Source organism: Sinohyriopsis cumingii, chromosome 8, assembly GCF_028554795.1.
Source record: "Sinohyriopsis cumingii isolate HCF-2022 chromosome 8, ASM2855479v2, whole genome shotgun sequence".
Classification (NCBI taxonomy): domain Eukaryota; kingdom Metazoa; phylum Mollusca; class Bivalvia; order Unionida; family Unionidae; genus Sinohyriopsis; species Sinohyriopsis cumingii.
This window is the reverse complement of record NC_142968.1, coordinates 61,837,227-61,858,387: the sequence shown is the minus strand read 5'-3', so window position 1 is coordinate 61,858,387 and position 21,161 is coordinate 61,837,227. Positions and strand designations below refer to the sequence as shown.

At 39.6% G+C, this 21,161-nt stretch overlaps 1 protein-coding gene across 1 annotated transcript in view; it reads right to left on the bottom strand.

Moving 5' to 3' along the window:
• The window catches only part of LOC149793665 (SCO-spondin-like), a 120,887-nt gene that overhangs the window by 8,615 nt on the left and 91,111 nt on the right, over window positions 1–21,161 (bottom strand). Inside the window, exon 19 of the mRNA XM_089969032.1 lies at window positions 10,728–10,849. Coding sequence (XP_089825158.1) covers window positions 10,728–10,849 — 122 coding nt within the window. The remainder of the gene's footprint in view (window positions 1–10,727; window positions 10,850–21,161) is intronic.

Genomic DNA, 21,161 nt, shown 5'->3' with positions numbered 1-21,161 from the left:
CGAGTACACGGCCACGTCGATGGTGGTTATTTTTCGACGGTATTTTTTTATTTTTACACAATATTGTTCGGAAAGCGTTTTCAAGTTCGCGGAGAATTCTTTTACGGTATCGAATCGATATTGATGTGACGTCGGTGATACCTCTGATTCAATTACCGAGGGTCATCTGCGTATGGTGTATTATCGGCAACATTTGTCACGAGTTCTCCCTCGATTTCGATAAACGCTTCACACGGCAAAAATTATTTACTGGTATCATGGACTTGAAGTTCAATTCGCGATCGTAGGTTGGCTTGTGGTGGTTGATAGGAATAAAATTGATAATCACGGACAGAATCATCCTTGCGCACTGGGGCATCCATATCAAACGCGGGATCAGCGGTTCGCGCAAACATTTTATTATTTATCATGTTGATGTTTTCAATTGCAAACTAATCTACGATTTTCAACGTCGTTTCCGTTTTGGTTTAAGACCACTTCCCGCTATCGCGTTCATGAGCGCGCTGGTTGTTGCATCAGTGGACGACGACGTGGTCGTTGGCAAAGCCATCAATGGCGGAGTCGCCAACGACTGAGCCGCCAATGACTCGGTCATCGACTCGGTCATTGACGCTAATTTTTTTTCCACCGCGTTATTTATTACCCTGCTGACATTTGCAGGCATTGCTGTTGTAGAACGCAGCGGCGTTTGTTTTTTTCTTCTCACCAACGACATTAGTTTGTCCTTTGCTGCAGAAAACGCCTTTCCGGCAACATCTCCAATAGCGCTGATTCCCTTATCACGAATAACATCAATGGCTTTCATAGATAATTGTTTAGCTAACGGCGCCACCTTTGGGGCCATTCTTGTAAATAACCCCGCAATGGTGCTACCGAGACCGTCTCCGTACCACGCGCGATATACAGGCAATCGTGAGTTTACCACGTAGACGTTTACTGGTTTATCATGGTTGTAGTGTATGATCATCTTTATTATAAAAACACCAGTTTTCCAATTAATCATCAGTTCGTCAATGAGTTTTCGATACACATTTATGTCCATGATACCACCGGCAAATAACCGCCTGCAAATATCAGCGGCCTCATTGATTATTTCCGGAGAGTTATTTCCGGCTCGTTTTCCTCCGATTAGTACTTCCAGCCGTGATATATCACTAAAAACACTACCAGGACAAGTAACACTAGCGTTTTCAACCACGCCGCTGTATCCTTTTCCTTTTTTTGGTTTCCTACTTTTAACCTTATTGTGGAATGCTGTGTAATTGACATCACCACGATGTGGTAATGTATCTTTATATTTACTTGCTAAATACACTATTCTTGTCCAATCCTTTAACGTCTTTATATTTCCCCAGTAACTGCTATTGATATGCTCCTTCTCTCGTGTATCCTTAGCAAAATTTGTAGCAGTAAAATTAATCAATTCTTCATCGCTGTTGAAGCCTCTAATTTTATCTATTGTGTCCTTTTTAAGTACATTACGGGGTATATTCTCCCCTTTCTCTTTTTGTTCTTGTATTTCTTCCTGTATTTCTTCCGGTATTTCTTCTTCTGGTTCTCTTGCAGTAGCACCTAGTTCTTCTTCATCGGCCATTGTAACATAAGGTTCTTGTGGGTCCATTATAGCGAGTGGTGGTGGTCTTCGCCGCTGGTGTGTTGTAGCAACCGCTATTTCCGCAGGAAGTGTTTCTAAAGACTTTTTTGTTTGTTCGGTCTGAGCCGCTATCTTTTCAAGGACGCCAAGCAGTGGCGCCTTTTTCTTTCTTTCTTCGTCGGGGATATCCCCGTATATCGCTGTTTTCACATCTTTGGTTGCACTCGTTATCGGAGCAAAGAGTTGTTCACTTCCAACAGTAAAATCAGTTTGTAGTTGCTGCCGCGTTTGAAGTTGTTTTCGGACCCTGTCTCGTAACGGTATGAACTTTTTAAGCGCTGCTAGCCGCTCTCTGGCTAGCCGAGTAGTAAGTGATTCGCCTACCATTATTATAAATAAAAATTTTCTAATTTCCCGCCGAGTGTGGCAGGAATACCCAAATGCCATGAAACGCAATCGTCTTACTATTTCAGTAGTATGACCTATCGGGGGGAAAAAAAAATATGTATACATTCAATGTGCCACTCCCGTTACGCTACCATTAAATTGGGGGCTCCACGGGGGTTTCGTCTATAATCTTTCTAATGTTTTTAATCTTACTAAAAATCTCCCGCCGTCGTTCATAGGCACGTCCAAGTTTTTTTCGTATTGTTTCAACGGCAGTGAATAGCCCAATGAATGCATTTACGTCATTGAGGTACAGGTTTTCAATAATCGTATGTTGTAATCGTTTTATAAAAGAATACTCGCGGGCCAGGGTAAAACGCCCCCGTTTCGATTGTTCGTTAATATATTCATAGTCGGATAATATTCTTTCGCTGTTGAGACTATCAGATAATTCAATTCCTTGATTTTTTAATTTTGAAATCTCGGTTAATATATTATTGATGTCTTCGATATTCATATTCTTATAAACATCTTATTTCTAATATCAAAAAAAAAGTTTTACAAAATGATCTCTAGGCATATAAAGGTGCTGTTAACATCTTTACTGCCTAGAGAATTATAACCCATTTGGCAATCTCGCTGGCGCCCTATGACGTCAGAGAGACCCAGAGGTTACTTAATTAAGTTAATTAAGGACAAGCCATCAACAACACATCTTGGAACCCCTTGGGTGCCTTCGCATCCATCTGAGCCCAAGGGGACCCCGAAACATACATCTCCGGGAGGGAGGCCTAGGGTGACAAACGTCATCGTAGACCGCCCAGAAGATATGCTTGGGGGGACATCACTACATGTACTTAATTAATGATGGGACGGCACAAGACGGCACAGACATAAAACGGCGGGGCGGAACTCTACGGTCAATTCAACCAATCAAAAGCAACCCAATTAAATTAACCCGGTTGCATGATTGTGAACAAAAGACAACCACACGCCCGGGTCAAGAGCGTGGGTTAGTTTTGATTGGTCGAATCGGCTTTTGAAAGCCCCAGGCTTATAACGAGTCGGCTTATATATAAGGTGACTAATACAACCGCGTCAGTCACAAGGTGTGTTATTGTATTTTGTTAAATTACTTAAAAAACGCTATCAATAGCATTTAAACAACACTAAATACTTCGATGAAACATAAAACAGAATATTACAGTTGTTTGTAAAGACAATTTATTCCATCAGTTTTCTTTAAAACGGACAATTTATTAATTGTAATAGACTGTAGCGTTCACACTGTCGGTAACTTTGTCACTCGGTGATATACCATCACGAGTTATTCCCCTTTGATGTTATATATGAAAATCGAATTCTGTGTCCGGTCTTTTTTGAGATCGCTGTTTTAGTTATATTCTCTGCAACATCTCGAACTGATTTACTACAAATATCGAAGTACCTACCAGCCGCATTCATAGAGTGAAATATTTTTTCTTCGTGCGTTATTGTATCAAACGATTTGACGCTTTTTGCTTTTTTTGCGTGTTTCCCTGTTTTACCCTTTTTGTTATTCTGACTTTGAGTAATGGATTGCAGGTTTATAAGAGAATTATTTAGACAATCAGAATCAATGCGATCAATAACGAAACCATCCTCGATTGGCCCCTTAAACGTTTCATATACCACCCTGTGAACAAGATAGATTTTTTTCCCAGCACCAAATATCAAATATCCGTGATTATTTTTCCATCCAACTGGTTTTTTTAGTCTACGATGTCTAACAACGCCGTCGCGAGATGCTTCATAATTAACAAGCACAGGGTGAGGTCTGAACTCTTGGTTCATTTGTATAATAATACTACTTGTCTAATTCATTATTTGGTTTAATTATAAACCTTTCAATGTAGTCCTGAGGAGTTTTGATGATTTTATCGTTGTTGAAGTCAACGGTGGAGTTTTTTATTCGTTTATCATAATAACGTTTAACTCTCTGTATCGCTTTCCTCCACAATTGATACACAACTGCGATTTTCCTCTTACACCAACATGGCAAACCAAGCACGGGAGGGGGCCAAGAGAACCATTACGAACGCTTTGTAAATGATACCCGCAGAATTCACCTCTACATGATTTATTGCACGGGGTTGTCGACCCAATCATCAACCATTTGCAGTGATTCATTATACTATGTTCTTTCATTTAAATACTTGTTTTAATTATATGGAGGAGGAGTTCAAGAAATTAGCAGCAATTAAGCCTTGGAAAAATATTAAGTTCAATCTCGATAGAGCCCTCAAGGACGCACCAAAAGCGTTAATAAACGATAAAACCCTGTTAAATAAAATCCGTGATTGTATCAATGAATTCAAGCGTGATGGTGCATCTCATAGTTGGTCAACATTTCGAATTGATGGCGTTGTTGATGCTACCATGAACGACAAACGCGCAGCAACGATAATATCACACCTTGACGGTAAAAAGTATTTTTTCAGAGTAAAATTCATTGTCCGGGTGGAATCAGGTAATTGGATCATACGTGATAAATTTGAACCAGTTCTCAGCGACAAGAAAACAGTCATTGTTAGCCGCGACTCCAAGCCGGGGCTGTTAACCGGAATTGACAAACCATACTATGAACGAGCGTATCCTGAAACAGCAGTTGTTTATGGAATATACCCGTTAAATAAGAAACCTGATATCGGAAAACTAGCGCCGATGAAACAGTCAACGGGGATAAATTGTGTAGCAGAACGAATAATAGAGCATTTTACAAATGCATGTCGAGGAAACAAATTGACTGATTTACGACGTAGCAAAATCAACCAATGGGGGGAGACAGTGCGCGAGCGAGGAGCAACCATCAGCGACATAGCGAAATTACAAACATCGTTGAGATTTCCAATAACCGTTACAACGATAACCGGTGAAGTATTATACGAATCAAAGTATAAATCAAAGGGAGCCCCAATCAAAATTATTGATCATAACGAACACGCATGGACGCCCGCGGTCACAATATTTCCACGGGATAGAACAGTAAAGTATATACCTGAAGAATTCCTGGGAGAACAATTCTCCAAGGATGGTTTTCTCGCGGAGAGGAAACTATTTGATGCTATTGCTTGTTTGTGTAAAAACGACCCTGTATCAGTGTGGTTACTTCGCAGCGCTGAAAACGATGCGGATACCTTTGATCAGTTTGTAAGACCAAATGGCGAATTATATCGCACTGAAGCGTTTCACAACAGGATAAAAAAAACCGCCATGGAATTTGGAGAGCATGATGAACAACTGCTAACAGATTGTTTTACAATTCCATCGGTTGAAGCTCATTTTGCAGCAAAGAAAAATGCGTGGAGACCAACACGCAAGGAATTTCTACCGGATGTACAATCCAGTTGTTTGGAATACTATCACGGTGGACTATGGAACACTAGATACAACCGCGACGCTATGATTTCCGTTGATATGGTTGCCTGTTATCCAGCGAGTTTTCTCGGGTATGGATCCGCCGCTGAGTACTTTAAACGATTTGGACACCCCAGACATGAAATGACTAGTGTTGCTATTAATAGACCACTGCCTGATTTTGATTTAACCGGATTCGCTCGCATAGTATCATTTGAATTCGCGGCAGGACTTCATCGCTGTTGCTATATTTGGATCGGTAGACACATGACTGAAAAGAAGTGGCTGCCAATAGCGCTGCTACGGTATATGATTGATTGTAAAATGCTAGTTTCGTTGATTGTCAGTGACGCGATTATATCATACCGGGCGCAGACTGAAGTCTGGTTACCAGAACCGGAGCGTCTAGATAGCATAATTGACGAATCCAGAAAACACATTGATGCCGACGAGGAATATATCATCGAATGGTCCAAAAAGATATTCAACCAACGAAACAGAGAGGCAAAAGATCTCGGTAGAAGAATAATTGGTAAGTTCACACAAGGTGGAAAAAACTGCGACTACAAACGATATTGCTCACGGCTGATTATAGATGAGGCAGAATATGATTTCGTAATCAAGGACGCAGTGGCGAAAAATAGATACGTGAACTGCAAAACAGCTTTCTTGTCCAATGAAACAAGGTTGGGTACAGTTGTTACTTACAGCGATGGAGACAGCCCGGCATATCCACATTTGAGGGCGTCTATGCTGGGTTATGCTTGTATAAATTTATTGTCAATGTTAAATAGATTTCCCGACACCGCAGTTAGAGTTGCGATTGATTCAATGTACATAGACGTAAAGTATAAAAGCAACGTAGCTGTGCTTACTAGTCCGGACGAGAGTTGGGGTACATGGAGAATTAAAAATGAAATACGACGCGATTATTCACCATCAGCAGATGTCACCGTTGAGAACAACTACTTACGCGGTGATAATCTATCAGAATGGTCTAATGCACCACCGTGTTCTGATCCAATTTGTAGATACAAAACAGTTTATTTAAGCGGCTGTGGCGGGTCGGGAAAGACGACTCGGGCAATTGAATTATTTCGAACGCGGGCAAGTATGATCGTGCTTACACCAACCCATAGACTAGCGCGAGAGATAAAACAACGAAATGTTGACGCCGTTACTTATCACAGCTTTTTTCGATACAGCGGCGGTGCGTGGACTCCTGATCGAATGGGTGAAAAATTTATTCCTGAGGTTATCATTTGGGATGAGATATGTACTGTTTCGTTAGATGTTTTACAAATGTTTCTTGAGTGGTTGCTGCGCGCGAATACAGCGGTGATAATGTGCGGAGATCATGGCCAACCACCACCATTTGTCGGCGAGGGCCCACATGATTGGTTAAAGGGTTTTGTGGACTATTATGAAGAAACCGATACTGATTACCGAGCACTTGATGAACAACTGCGCGAGGTTAAAAAATTAATCAGATTACAGCCGGATAGAATTCAATGTGAAATAATCCGCGAGGTGATTCCGGAAACTCCAATGAATGAATTTTGGGAAACAGGGAGACCAAACGATTTGATTGTAGCGAGTAGAAAGATAGTCAGAGACACACTTCAGCAAAAGTTGTTTACGTTGCATAAGGAAAAGTTTCCAACGCGCCCAGTGCCGTTATGTTATAGACCCGCGGGTACACGGCGGCAGAACATTGAAGTTGAAATTCCAGGACGGACAGAAAAACAAATTCTTGCGCTGAATGATATCGTGCTCGTTGATATCAGCGTCGTCGAGGACGCGCTACGTGCTGATAAATCCCCGTGGACGCTAGGATATGCAACAACAATACATTCATCGCAGGGATTGACTATCACGGATACAATTGTTTGGATGGTTGATAATCGCATCGAATGGTCAAATCTAGTCTATCTTGCAGTGTCCAGAGTACGGAGGATAAATCAGCTTCGAAGAATTGTTATTGACGAAGCCAGTGACAACGACATCATCGATGCAAGCGTCATTGATAGAAAACTCTCGGGTTACCGCCAACAGGATAAAAAAAACAGCGGCGTTTTGATATTGATGCCGAATTAATAATTGCGTTACGACAACAACAGAATAATCACTGCGCGAGTTGCAATTGCATAATGCGCTGGCGTTATTCGGATAAAGACGCTCGCCAATTTACCGTGGACAGGATCGATAACAGTCTCGGTCATGTCAAAAACAATGTGAGGTTGACCTGTCTTGAGAGCAATAGACGCAACGGCGCTAGTTAAGACCACGCGGGGGTAATTGAGTATCGTCAGGTATCACTTGTAGTTGCTCGCGTGTAAACCCCCGCTGTGGGACAGTTGAATCCAGTCTATAGATCGGTGGTCTATCAGTTGATCGTGTTATCGTTGATATGTTATGTGTGGTAACACTCCAAATAGGATCAGTAGCTCTTTTTCTGCCGCCTTCAAGCTCTCCTGATTCATATAAATATCTCACGGTGACATCGCCGAGAATCGGCTTGGAAACGCTATTTATTTTTGATCTTCCGGGTATATACTTTTTTTTAATCGCGTCGCTGGGCTTCATGTTGATTGCTCGGGTAATCTCGTTATTTAACGGTGCAATTACGCCTGGCAACCTTTTGACCCATTCACGAGATCGTTTTTCTTGGATGAATTCTTTTGCGTACTGATATCCAAATAACCGTTCAGCAAGAGTCCGATTGAATCGTTCAACAATTGCCTGATCACGATGTAGCGCAGTATGACCTCGTCGTATCGCGACGCTATGATGTTTCAACGCTGATAAAACAGCGCCGCGAAATTCACTACCAGGATCAACTTGTAATAGATTTGGCCAGCGCAGAGGACCTCTTCGATAAATCCGCTCAAACGCATCGGCTACTTCAGTTGCTGACTTTGTTTTAAACGGTTCCGCTTGTTTGTATCGACTCGCAACATCAACTACGGTTAGCGCGTTTTTGTAACCGTTGTCATGCGGCAGAAATAGTATATCAGCCTGATGAACTTCATTAGGTACGCTGACATCAAAGCGCGAGAAGTTGATTTGTTTAGGCGGTGGTAGATAAATTTGCCATATAGCCTGTTTGGATAACCAATTAGCCGCAGTGGCCCTCGTTACTTTTGCAGCGCTTGCAAGCTTACCAATTGCGGCCTTCCCCTTCCAGTATCCTCTCGGAGAATAATAGATGGATTCCATGTTGTTATTAATTACCAGCGCCCATCATTAATTTACCTTTCATAGCCGATTTTACCAACTATGAGGCCAATTTTTCTTTGAAGGATTTATCAGGAATAGCATTTAACGCGTGAATTAATTTTACATCCGCGATATGACGCTGTTGCAGATCGCTACTTTTGTAAGCAACATCATGAGCATGACACGCCTTATCGATAGCGTTTATTGGATACTCACCGGGTTTGGGTTGATTTTGATCATCGAGTCTGATATCTAATCGTGTTCCGGGGCCACAGTAGCTATATCCTGGGAGGTGCTTTTCTCCTGGATACTTTGCCCACGGTGTTCCGGGGAGTTTTGATAACTTGGCTGCAATATCACCTCCTCGCTTTTTTTTTTTAAAACATCCCCGGGTCTAATAGAAATAAATCTAAATTTCTTTATACCGCATTGTACACACTTACCAGTAAGTGCCGATCTGTTATTTCTTGTTGTAACGGTTGTCATATCATTTGTGCCAGTACGCACTCTACACTTCACACAATATAGATCCATAATTTATGTATAGAGATATGAATATAATTGATTTTTCGGCGACTAAAACAAGAGAACCAGTTAAGCATGTTGCAGCGTTACCAAACTCGATCCGGATGATTATCATCGGACCATCTGGATCCGGCAAGACGCAATTTTTACTTAATTTAATAATGAGATGGATGAAGTGGGATAAGTTGTATTTAATCGCCCCTAGCGTAGATGATCAACGATGCTACGAGGTGTTGAAAGATTTTAACGAGAATGCATCAGCGATCACTGAAAAAAATGTTATTGAGTTTATTACAGATATCAATGATGCACCAGGTATTGATGATATTGATGGCGACGTTAACAATCTAGTCGTGTACGATGATGTTATGTTAGACAATCAAAAAAACCCAGCTAGGATATTTTCCAGAGGCAGGCATAAAAACACTGACGTGATATATGTCACTCAACGATACACTCAGATTCCAAAAGTAATCAGAGACAACTGTAATATTCTTGCTGTATTCAACGGCGTTGATACACACACGCTACGAAATATTTGGCAGACATGGTGCGGTTGTGACATGGACTTTAATGTTTTTCGAAACTTTTTTAGTCATGCTCAGTCGACCCCACATGGATTTGTAACGATAAATTTACATGATCCTCGGACACGATATCGTATCGGACTTGACCAAATATTCGGTTAAATTGTAAATAATTTTCATTGTAACCCCTTAGCAGCAGAGGGGGCGATGACATCAACGCGGTCGTCGCGCTTTTTTTACCGGACGCTGACAACGCTGGATCGCTGAGTGCAGAAAGTATATTAAACTAAATGACGTTCGATTTGCCCCCCCTCCCCCGACGACGACGTCGTTTTTTTTTTACCAGGCGCTGACGACGCTGGATCCGCTGAGTGCAGAAAGTATCAATTAAACCAAATGACGATTGGACCAAATGTCCGATTCGCCCCCTCTGCTGCTTTGAGAGCGGCTGAGTGTACAGAATGAAGAGAACAGGTCCAAAAAAGGACCCCTGTGCAACACCACAACATAGATCAACTGGGTGGCTGGAGTGTATTCCATTTGCAGATACAATTTGTGTCCAGTTGACAAAGTAGGACTTGAACCACAGTAAGGCTGTATCCTTTGGAAATGTTCTATTTTTGAACACTTCCATTGCTGTTCCCTCCCCTTTCCCACCACTACTCCCGCCCAGCAAGACCTTACATACATGAACTGTTTTGAGAATGAATTGGTTGGACTTGAAAATATGCTATATGTACTTCGGTGAACATTTATCCACGCCCTTCCCTTGAAAATCGAATGTTGCAGTATATAACTCGCAAAAGTATAGATCAGATCGACCGTAACATAATGCGCAGTGCAGTCAGGGTCAGTGTTGTTTGTTTGACAATACGAATAGAATTAGATACTGTCCATTTTATTATTATTGGTCTAAGTTATTTGCTTGTGTGGAACTTTCATGGCAATTGTTCCGAATGCAAGCAGTACCGATAATGTTTTCTGCTGGAGTCCTAAGGTAGCAATGTATTTTGATAACGCTAACATTCTGAATAATCATTTTGGATTTTGAGCAATCATGTAAATGATACGTTATTTACATTTTGATACGTCCAGTGAACTTCAGGAGTCGGGTTTCCCGTGGAATTGCATGAGAGAATCACTTTGTTCCCGTCTACTGGAGATGGCGGTGATGACGTCACGCTCAAAATTGTAGGTTTCTCTGGAAAAATAAAACATGGGACGATGAAATGCACGGTAACTGATACATGTTTCGAAGGCGACTTGTATTTTGTGTTTTTGTTTTTACATCTGATGCTAATTATCGACACAAACGTTTGAACAGGGTTTTTTATTACGACATATAGTTGCTAGAAAAATGCTTGCTTGAGAAAATGAGAAAAATATCCATATATATATATATATATATATATATATATATATATATATATATATATATATATAATTGATAAATTGCGGTAGTTGAAGATGGATAAGTGATTTTTTTGTTGGTACTGAAATGCATCTGCACAGTTAAATACACTTTACCTGTATTTTACCAATTAGCAGCGCTATGCGACTATGCTACATTATAATGCCAAACGGTGCTAGATTACCCATTAAGCATATTGAGCACGAGCTTAGGGCACCAGCCTGACAGGGGCACCAGAAAAAATTAAATTAATTATTGTTGATAAAATTGAATGAATTATATAAGACCATTTCGATCTGCATGTTGGAGCACCGATTGGCCGAGTGGTCTAAAGCGCTCTCCGTTACGGATCACTGCCATCTCACTTCTATCTGTGTGGGTTCGAGTCTCGGATTCGGCCAATGTGAGTATGCGAGAAAGCTTGCCAGTAGCTTCTCGAGGGTATGTGGTTCTTTCCGGGGATTTCCCGGGTTCTTCCTCCACCATTAATACTGTCCGCCATGAATAGCCTATCATGTGCTGAAAAATGACGTTAAACCCTAGAACAAAAACAACAACACCGATCTGCATGTACGAGTATTTTGATTTGGAATGATGACAACAGTGGTATTTTGTTTTGGCGTCGCTGAAGAGTGCATCAATGTGAAAACAATGTATCACATGGTGCGGTGAATAGGCCATAGGTTTTATTCTGTGTTAGAGAGATAAGTATGAGAGAAAAACATTTGTCGTCCCAGTTGTGTCATATTATTTCAGTGGTTTTTAGATGTTTCATCTGTTTCCATAAAACTAAAGCAGCTTATTAAGAATTTCAAGCTAGAATTTTGATAACCTCTTCGTGGTTTTCTGCTTTACGTTTAGCTATCGATGCGCGTTTCTCCATTTTGTCGATGATAACGGAAGCGTTCGTCTTGTGTGACACAGCCCCTATCCCATTTTTATTGCCGTATAATTGTCGACTTCGTCGTGAATGATCTTAACCTATTCCTCGCAAACGGTATTGTTTGGCTATTATGTTGAGTTTTGCCTCTTTGGAGACGCAGATTTCGTTGTGCATTTTAGTCTTCTTGGACTGCAGCCAGCTAATGAAATTTCCAGATTTGGAAACCAAGCCGCAGACATAAAGATGTGATCTCAAAGGCAATTGCTATTTGATTGTTGACACTTGGCCAATTTTCTCCACATCCGTGCCAACAGACACAGCCGTAGGTGAGAAGTAAATGCCTTAATCGCATAGCCGTGCGCCCGTGGTATTGGACAGAGCTCGCAGATGTTCTGCCTGAGTTCTAAAGCAAGATTAAGATTCGTATATTTTCCTCACGCGAAAATGTGTCCGTATGCATATAACCTGTTCTGTAACCAAAAAGGCCCAATCAAACGATAGGACAGTACACACAAATTGCTAGCACTTGGAAACATACACGCTGCAGGAAGAATATAATCTGAGATAAAGTTTTGTCAGAATCAAGTGATTTTTAAATTTGGTGCTCTAGCAACGGCTGCAGCATTAGTGTTGGGAACCATCTTCCCTCGGAAACCATGCATAAAATAACTAGCAGCTTTAGCAGGTTACACATTTGGTATCAGATAGAAAAAAATTCTTATTCAGATGAAATACCCTTTCCAAACCAATAAATGTAGTACACAGCTGAAAATAGCATTGATATAGCCGCTGAACAGTGACTTTCTGATGAGTTTTGACTGAATAAAAACACTGATTAGCAATACATACAAGGTGATAGCAAAGGCCTGGATATATTGTATATTAGATTTGTCCATTTATGAGGTCCGTGGATACGGGAAGGCTTTCCCACTCGTTATGCTCATCATAATATATTTGAACCAACTTGCTATGTTTTGAGGACTGTGCATTAAGAAAAGCACCATTTTGCCTATTTTGTGTAGGACAAAGGCTACAGAAGCAGAACACATTTGTGTGTATTTGATGCTGGACAGAACAGAAGGCATTATCATCATCGGCGTAGAGTGCCATAATGAAAGTGCTCTGCTGTATCTTTGGAGAATTTTAGGCTCACACACTGAAATGCGCCCTTCAATACAGCACTGTAAAGGGCGATGATGCAAAATAAAAGAATCTGACACACGTTAAGGATATGTGGTGACCAAGGACAAAAATATATATCCAGCTAATTAGCTCAGTTCCTGTCGATAGACAGGGCTGCAAGCAAAATAGATTATCTTGTTGGTGAAAGGTTTCAACTAGTGTTAAAGAATGTGGAGCTACCACGCTTTTCTTTTAGCAATACATATTTAGTGCTGCTATCATTGCACGTTGTCCGTGTCCAAATTAAGCATCGGTGAAGAAACAGCACAAAAAAATGAGCCATTATGTCAGTATGTCTGCTGGTGTAGCTGCAATGTGTCATTCTTAGAAAAAGAAATAAATATAAGAAAACTACTTATTAATACTTTTCCAATACGCTAGGGGTCTCCCGGTACCCGAGTACCGAGCGAAACAAAGGCCATCTGCGTGAGGTTCGTTTGAAATAAATGCTTGCCTTATTTCCTAGGACGTCAAAACATACGTTATTGTCAACTGAAGGATTCTTAGCCGTCTCAGTACCATACAGAATTTTCCTCAAATCAGCTAACTACCAATTATTCGTGAAATCCTAAATTCCCATTTTCATGGATTTTGTTTCTTCACTTTCCTATGATTTATTAAATTGAGTTTCTAAGCCATAGACGTGCCTTTGATTTTACGTGCCAAAACAGATTTGATCCTTTGTTTAAAGATCTGTGTAGGAGCGCTACGTGCAAATTTCAGTCATTACATATTACCAGTTATAGAACCAAGCGCCTATCTAAAGGATTTGTCAGTAGAAAATACATGTACATAGTACTTAAAACAGTGGCTAGAATTCTGGAAATCTGAGTCTGAGATGGCGTTTTGATGAAGTAAGTGAAATTTGAATTTGGATGCCCAAGCAGCTGATGTGGCGCTAACGTTGGTGACCAGCCTCTTTCGGAAACCTTGCCTAAAATGGCGAACAGCTTTTGTTGATTTCACGTGTACTGTCAGGATGTGTTTTTGTGTGTGCTCAGATAAAGTCCCTAAATCCAAACATAAAACGTGGCATTCGTATTATAATAACACTGATATAGCTGCCATGGAGTACATTTGTAATACATTTAGAGTGAATAATAACAGAATGACGATATAATCAAGGAGATAACAAATGAATATGTGTGCTGTGTATCAGCTGTGTTCCAGGAAGGCCGGTATATTTATCATATTCATGCATGTGCAAAGGCCATCCCACCCATGATACTCATCCCCCTATATTTGTTCCTGATTATTCTGTCTGAAGACCCTGCTGGCAGAACGAACCACGTTTCGCACAGGAGGCACATAAAGGCACAAACCGAAATGCGCTGATCAATACTGCTCTGAGAATGGGCGGTGTTATGCAAATTATGTTACTGATACACGTGGATGATATGTTGGTGCTGATATCTACCGATACCTCTAGTTTATTAGTTACGTTCTAATAATTGACATATAACGCGAGACCGATTATGAGTAAGCTAGACTGTGTCGTTGAGAAAAGTCTTTTACATGTTGCCAAGCAACAAGGGGCTAAGAATTGGCGCCCACGGATGGCATAATAACGCCCTTCTTATAACAAACAGGTGTATGGTGATATACAAAATTATGAATTAGGAAAGGATATCTTTCACAGCAGCGGCATCCCTTAAACAATCGTAGCCAGCTAATCATGAATGGGTTGATTTCGTTCCTTCTCGATATGCGACAAGCAGCAGGATTGCTACTGCCTCGGTTGTGCATGTTGATGAGCATATATTCTGGCTTATTGCTAGAGCCGACGATAGACCTGGTGGAATAGAGGAAATCGCACCTACAAAGGAGGCTCAAAACACAGATTTTGGCTAACATCGCAGTGGGGATTTTATTTCCTACGTTTGTTGAGAGTCGGCTGAGAACGGCAAAGAACACAATAACTACCACATTGTGATAACAATCACCATAAGGTTTCCGGCGAGCCAGCCGATGCAACTGTCAGCAGTCTTACGCACGGATAGCACGACTTACACGATAATTCCGGGCACAAATAAAACTGGTACCTAAAATAACAGATACGCTAGGGTCCTCTCTGCACACGGAAAGCTCTTTGGATGACGTTCTTACTTCTCGTAAAGCGCCGCTACAAGCGGAAGCCGGTTTCTAAAGGTATTCGTACAGAAATGCAGACTTTATCACCTTTTTAATTTTTCAAGTGATTTGCAGCAATCAGCGGGAAACAGAGATTTTAAAGCCTTCACCTATCAGCTCGAGCACTGTTATTGCTACGTTCCATCTTTTATTTCTCTGAAAAACGACCATTGCCATATCACATCTGTCTGCGTGGGGTAGAGTATCTCGTTATGCCAAAGTGGGCATTCGAGGAACCTGCCAATACATTTCCCGTGGATAAGTGGTTCATACTGGAGTTTCACCGCTTTATTCCTCAAAAAGTCATACTGACCATCATGTATAACCGATCTGGATTTAAGCCCTAAATAATAACAACAGCAAATAATAAAAAAATAAACTGAGGTGATAACGCAAAACAAGACTGACCTCGGGGTCACAAGATCTGCACTGGCATTGCTGTTGTTTACCTACGTCACTTTGCACTCTTCCGTTTCTTCTAACCACATCACCATACGACAATACAAAATAGAACTTGACAACCGGAAACGAATTAGTTTCATCTGCATTATGGTGCTGAAGATACAAGTGTGCATTTCCAGAAGAGGTAGGCTAAGGACTGGGCTCTGCGCTCGCCATCAAAATGAAGCCAGTCACTCTAGCATATCAAGTGCGTGATATTTGACTCTGATGAGCAACCCCCAAGAAATTCCAAACGTGCCTTCCTGTCAGTCACACTTCACCACAGACGAGTCAAATTGCTGTCCGTGTGTAAAGCATTTGGAACTTTTGTTTACTTTAAAAGTGTGTTGGAACATTTGACGTACAATACTCTCATACCATGAGGAGTGTCAATAAAAAACGTACATATTCAAACATGTCCAAATTTATCATCAGCAAATCACATCTGATCTTCATGCAACGTTTAGTATAGACTTAAAGGTGACAACAATATACACATAATATTTATTCTACAAAAGAAATAATCTAAATTTCTCCATATAGTTCAGACTAGATACGTTTACAACATGTTCAGTTATCATAGAAAACAATGCATTTGCCACAGTTGCAGTCCTAACAATTAATACATATCAAGCAGCAGGGAAGGCGAAGAACCTTTAATTGGTCTACCCGTGGATCATCAAAATCAAGCTTCCTGGAGAAAAATCACCGAAAAACGCCTTATTTACCAAAAATAAAGCCTCTTTGGTGATTAATTCGTGTTAGTCCAATAAAACCATTTCTTATGGCGAGTTTGAAAGTACGCCTTCCCTGCTGCTCTACATTTCATCCAAAAATTTACTATGTCCGATTCTGTATCTTGTTCGAGGGTCATGTAAATTTATTGTTATGACTCTAAACTTAATCATATCCATGTCGCCACCACACCAAGTTTGATGAATATTTCTTAGCGTGTGCGTGTCAACTCCATTAAAACAACTAGAACATTACAATTATCCCTGATAACCTTTGGTATATGCGTGTATCGTTGAGTTACATAAATAACATCAGTATTGTTATGTCTTCCTCGAGAAAATATTCTAGCAGGATTTGACTGCTTATCTAGCATTACATCATCATACACAACTAAATTATTAATGAGTCCATCAATAGAATCAAATGATGGTGCTTCATTAATATCGGTAATAAAATCGATAACATCATCACTGTGATCACTCAACAATTTTGCGTTTTCATTAAAATCTTTTACTACATCATAACACCGTTGATCATCGACCGATGGTGCTATCAAATACAACTTGTCCCATTTCAACCACCTCATTATCAAATTAAGCAACAACTGTGTCTTTCCACATCCAGATGGACCTATGATGATCATTCTAATAGAATTCGGTAATGCAGGATGGTGCTTGACTGGTTCTCTTTTTCCTGTCGCGGAAAAATCAATTACATTCATGATATGAATATACTCATGGATTCATATTGTGTAAAATGTAAGACGCGTACTCCAACAATTGATGTAACAATTGTTAAAACAAAAAATAATAGATCGGCTGCTACTGGCAAATGTGAAATATGTGGTACAAAGAAATTTAGATTTGTTTCTGCTGATAAAAAAAGACGAGGAGGTGATATCACAACAAAATGAACAAAATTACCGGGAATTCCTTTTGCTAAATACTCTGGAGAAAAACATCTTCCTGGGTACAGTTATTGTGGTCCCGGAACCCGACTTGATATCAGACTCGATAATCAGGACCATCCAAAATTAGGTAAAGAACCAATAAATGCTATTGATCGAGCGTGTCTTGCTCATGATATTGCTTATCGGAGTAACAATAGCCAAGACAGGCATTTCGCGGATATAAAATTAACTCATGCATTAGATTCTATTCCAGGTAAATCCTTCAAGGAAAAAATAACTAATTGGTTGATAAAATTTGCGATGAAAGATAAATTAGCATTAGGTGCTAGTTATATATAATAATGGAATCGATTTATTATTCCCCAGCTGGATTCTGGAAAGGTAAAGCAGCGATCAGTGAACTTGCTAAAGCAGCAAAAGTAAAATATTCTACTGCTAAATTATGGTTATCAAAACAAGCGATATGGCAAATTTATCTACCACCACCTAAACGAATTCAGTATACACATTTTGACGTCAGTGTTCCTAATGAAGTTCATCAAGCTGATATCATGTTTTTACCGCATGATACTATTAATCAAAAAACACACAAAGATGTTCTGACTATTATTGATATTGCAAGTAGGAATAAAAGAAGCAGAACCGTTATCAACAAAAACTGCAGTTGAGGTAGCTAATGCTTTTGAAAGAATTTATCAACGAGGACCTCTGTGGTGGCCAAATTTATTACAGGCTGATCCTGGTAGAGAATTTCTTGGTGCTGTATCGTCATTGATGAAACAAAATAATGTTAAAATACGACGAGGACACACTGGAGTGCATAATGATCAAGCAATTGTTGAAAGATTTAATAAAACACTAGCTGAGAGGTTATTTGGATATCAATACGCGAAAGAGTTTATTCAAGATAACAGATCTAACGAATGGGTAAAAATGTTACCAAATGTGATAGCTGCTTTAAATAACGAAACGCCCCGAGCAATAAATATGAAACCGATTAACGCGATCACAAAAAATATATACCAATACAGCGACGTAATTTTCAGCGCAACCGGTATTAGGTAATATTACTATAAGATATTTATATAAACCAGGTGAAGCTGAAGGCGGCAGAAAAAGAGCAACTGATCCTATTTGGAGCATCACAACACATAAAATATCTGGTGTAACAAGATCAACTGGTAGACCAGCGATTTATATACTTGATTCAACTGCTCCTCAACGCGGATTCACGAGCGAAGAATTACAAGTAATTCCCGAAGACACTTAATTACCACCTAAATCACTTAACTAGCACCAGCACCTCTACGTCTATTACACTCAAGACAGGTTAACATAGTATTTTCTCGTGTATGACCAAAATTGTTATCTTTTCTGTCTACGGTAAATTATCTTGGATCATTTTTTGGATACCGCCATAGCATTATATAATTACAACTGGCACAGTGATTATTTTGTTGTTGTTTCAGCGATATAATAAACTCAACATCAAGATTAAAATCGCGTTTATTTTTTTGTCATCTCGTTTATAGCTAGATATTTTTTTCTTATTATATCATCGTCGATTTCATCATTAATCACTAATTTATCTAAAACAATTCTTTCCAACTGAGATATTTTTCTAACTCGAGATACTGTAAGATAAACTAAATTTGACCACTCGATGCGATCATTAACAATCCAAACTCGAGTATCAGTAATAGTTAATTCTTGAGATGAATGAATCGTCATCGCGTATCCAAGTGTCCAAGGTGATTTGTCTGCATTTAACGCGTCTTCAACGAAATCAATATTAACTGTAACAATATCATTCAACACAAGATTTTATTACCCCTGTCCTGTTACATCAACGTCGATATTTTGCAGTCGCGTATCTTCTGGTCGATAACATAACGGAACAGGTAGTGTTGGAAATTTTTCTCGTTGCAACTGAAATAATTCTCGTTGAAGTGTGTCTCTAACTATTTTTCTACTTGCAACTATCAAATCATTTGGTTTCCATGGTTTTAAAAGTCTTTCTTAGGTGTTTCTGAAATTATCTTGCGCATCACCTCGCACTGAATTTTATTCGGCTGCAGTCTGATTAATTATTTTAACTCACTTAATTCTGCATCAAGTGCTCTATGATCGTCATTTATTTCTTCATAGTGATCAACAAAATTTTTCAACCAATCATGTGGAGACGCTCCATCAACAGGTGGTGGTTGACCGTGATCACCGCACATTATTATAGCGGTATTTTTTGTTAATAACCAATCGAGAAATATTTTTAATACCTCTAACGAAACAGTACAGATTTCATCCCAGATTATAACCTTGGGAATATATTTTTCTTCCATTCGATCTGGAGTCCATAAATCACCTTTCCATCTGAAAAAACTGTGATAAGTACATGATTGTACTCCTCGTTGCTTCATCTCTCGTGCTAGTCTGTGTGTTGGTGTCAATACAATCATATCTGAATTTTAAAATAAATTTATTACTCGTGTTGTTTTACCTGAACTACCTAATCCATTCAGATAAACTGTTTTATATCTTGATACCGGATCATGCACTGATGGTTCTAACGACATTTCTAATATTTCATCAAGACAATAATTTTCCTTAACCACAACATCGGCTGATTCACAATAATCAAGAATATTTTCTTTTTTAATTCTCCATGAACCCCATGATTCATCAGTACCTACAAAACGATCTAGCAACGCTGAATGATTTTTATCGATATAAAAAGAGTCTGTAGCAACTCTAACTGCTTCATGAGGAAATCTATTTATCATCGACAGTAAATTTATCGAAACATAAGATAACATTGAAGATCTTAAATGAGTATATTGAGGAGATTCTCCATCAATGTAACTGACGACTGTTCCTAGTTTTTTCCGTCTGATAAATAAATATTTTCTCGATTACAGAATATATTTCTTGTGGCGGTATCAGCGATTATAAAATCTAATTCAGCATCATCCATAATTAATCGTGAATGATGCCGTCGGTGATCATATGCTCCACCTTGAGTAAATTTGCCGATTATTTTTCTACCGAGATCCTTTGCTGTTTTCTCGCTATTGTTGAGTTTGATATTGAGGATATTATGAGCATCATTCACAATCACATCAATAGGAATATCAGGACAGTCTCGTGAATACTCATCAATAGCATCATCAATGCTAACATTTTCTCGTGCTGGTAACTAAACCGAATTTTGTTTTTTGTATGATATAATCGCTTCACTGACTGTCAGTGACGTTAGCATTACACAATCAAGCATATATCTCAATAACACTGTTGGAACCCAACGTTTTTCAGAGAAGTGTCTACCAAACCAAACGTAACAAATCCTATGAAGATTTTTAGCAAACTCGAATGATACCACACGACCAAATCCCGTCAATGGAAAATCTGGTAAAGGACCATTAATTGATACTCGTGTCATTGCATTTGTAGGATGACCAAATATTTTAAAGTATTCAGTGCATTCACCTAGTCCTAGAAAGCTTCCTGGATAACATGCGACCATATCAACGGATATCATATTTTTATGATCGTATTTGGTATTCCATAAACCACCGTGTCCGTATTCAATGCAACTCATTTGGACATCCTCGAGGAATTTATTTCTTGTTGGTTTCCACGAGTTTTTTCTCGAGCAGCGTGAGCAGCAACTGATGGAATTATCAAACAATTGATAAGTAATTGTTCTGCGTTTTCTGAGTATTTTTCCGCGAGTTTTTTCATCTTCTCATGTAATGATTCCCTTCGGTATAAATCACCATTCGGTCTTACGAATTGATCTTACTCTTCTTCAGAGCTTTTAAACA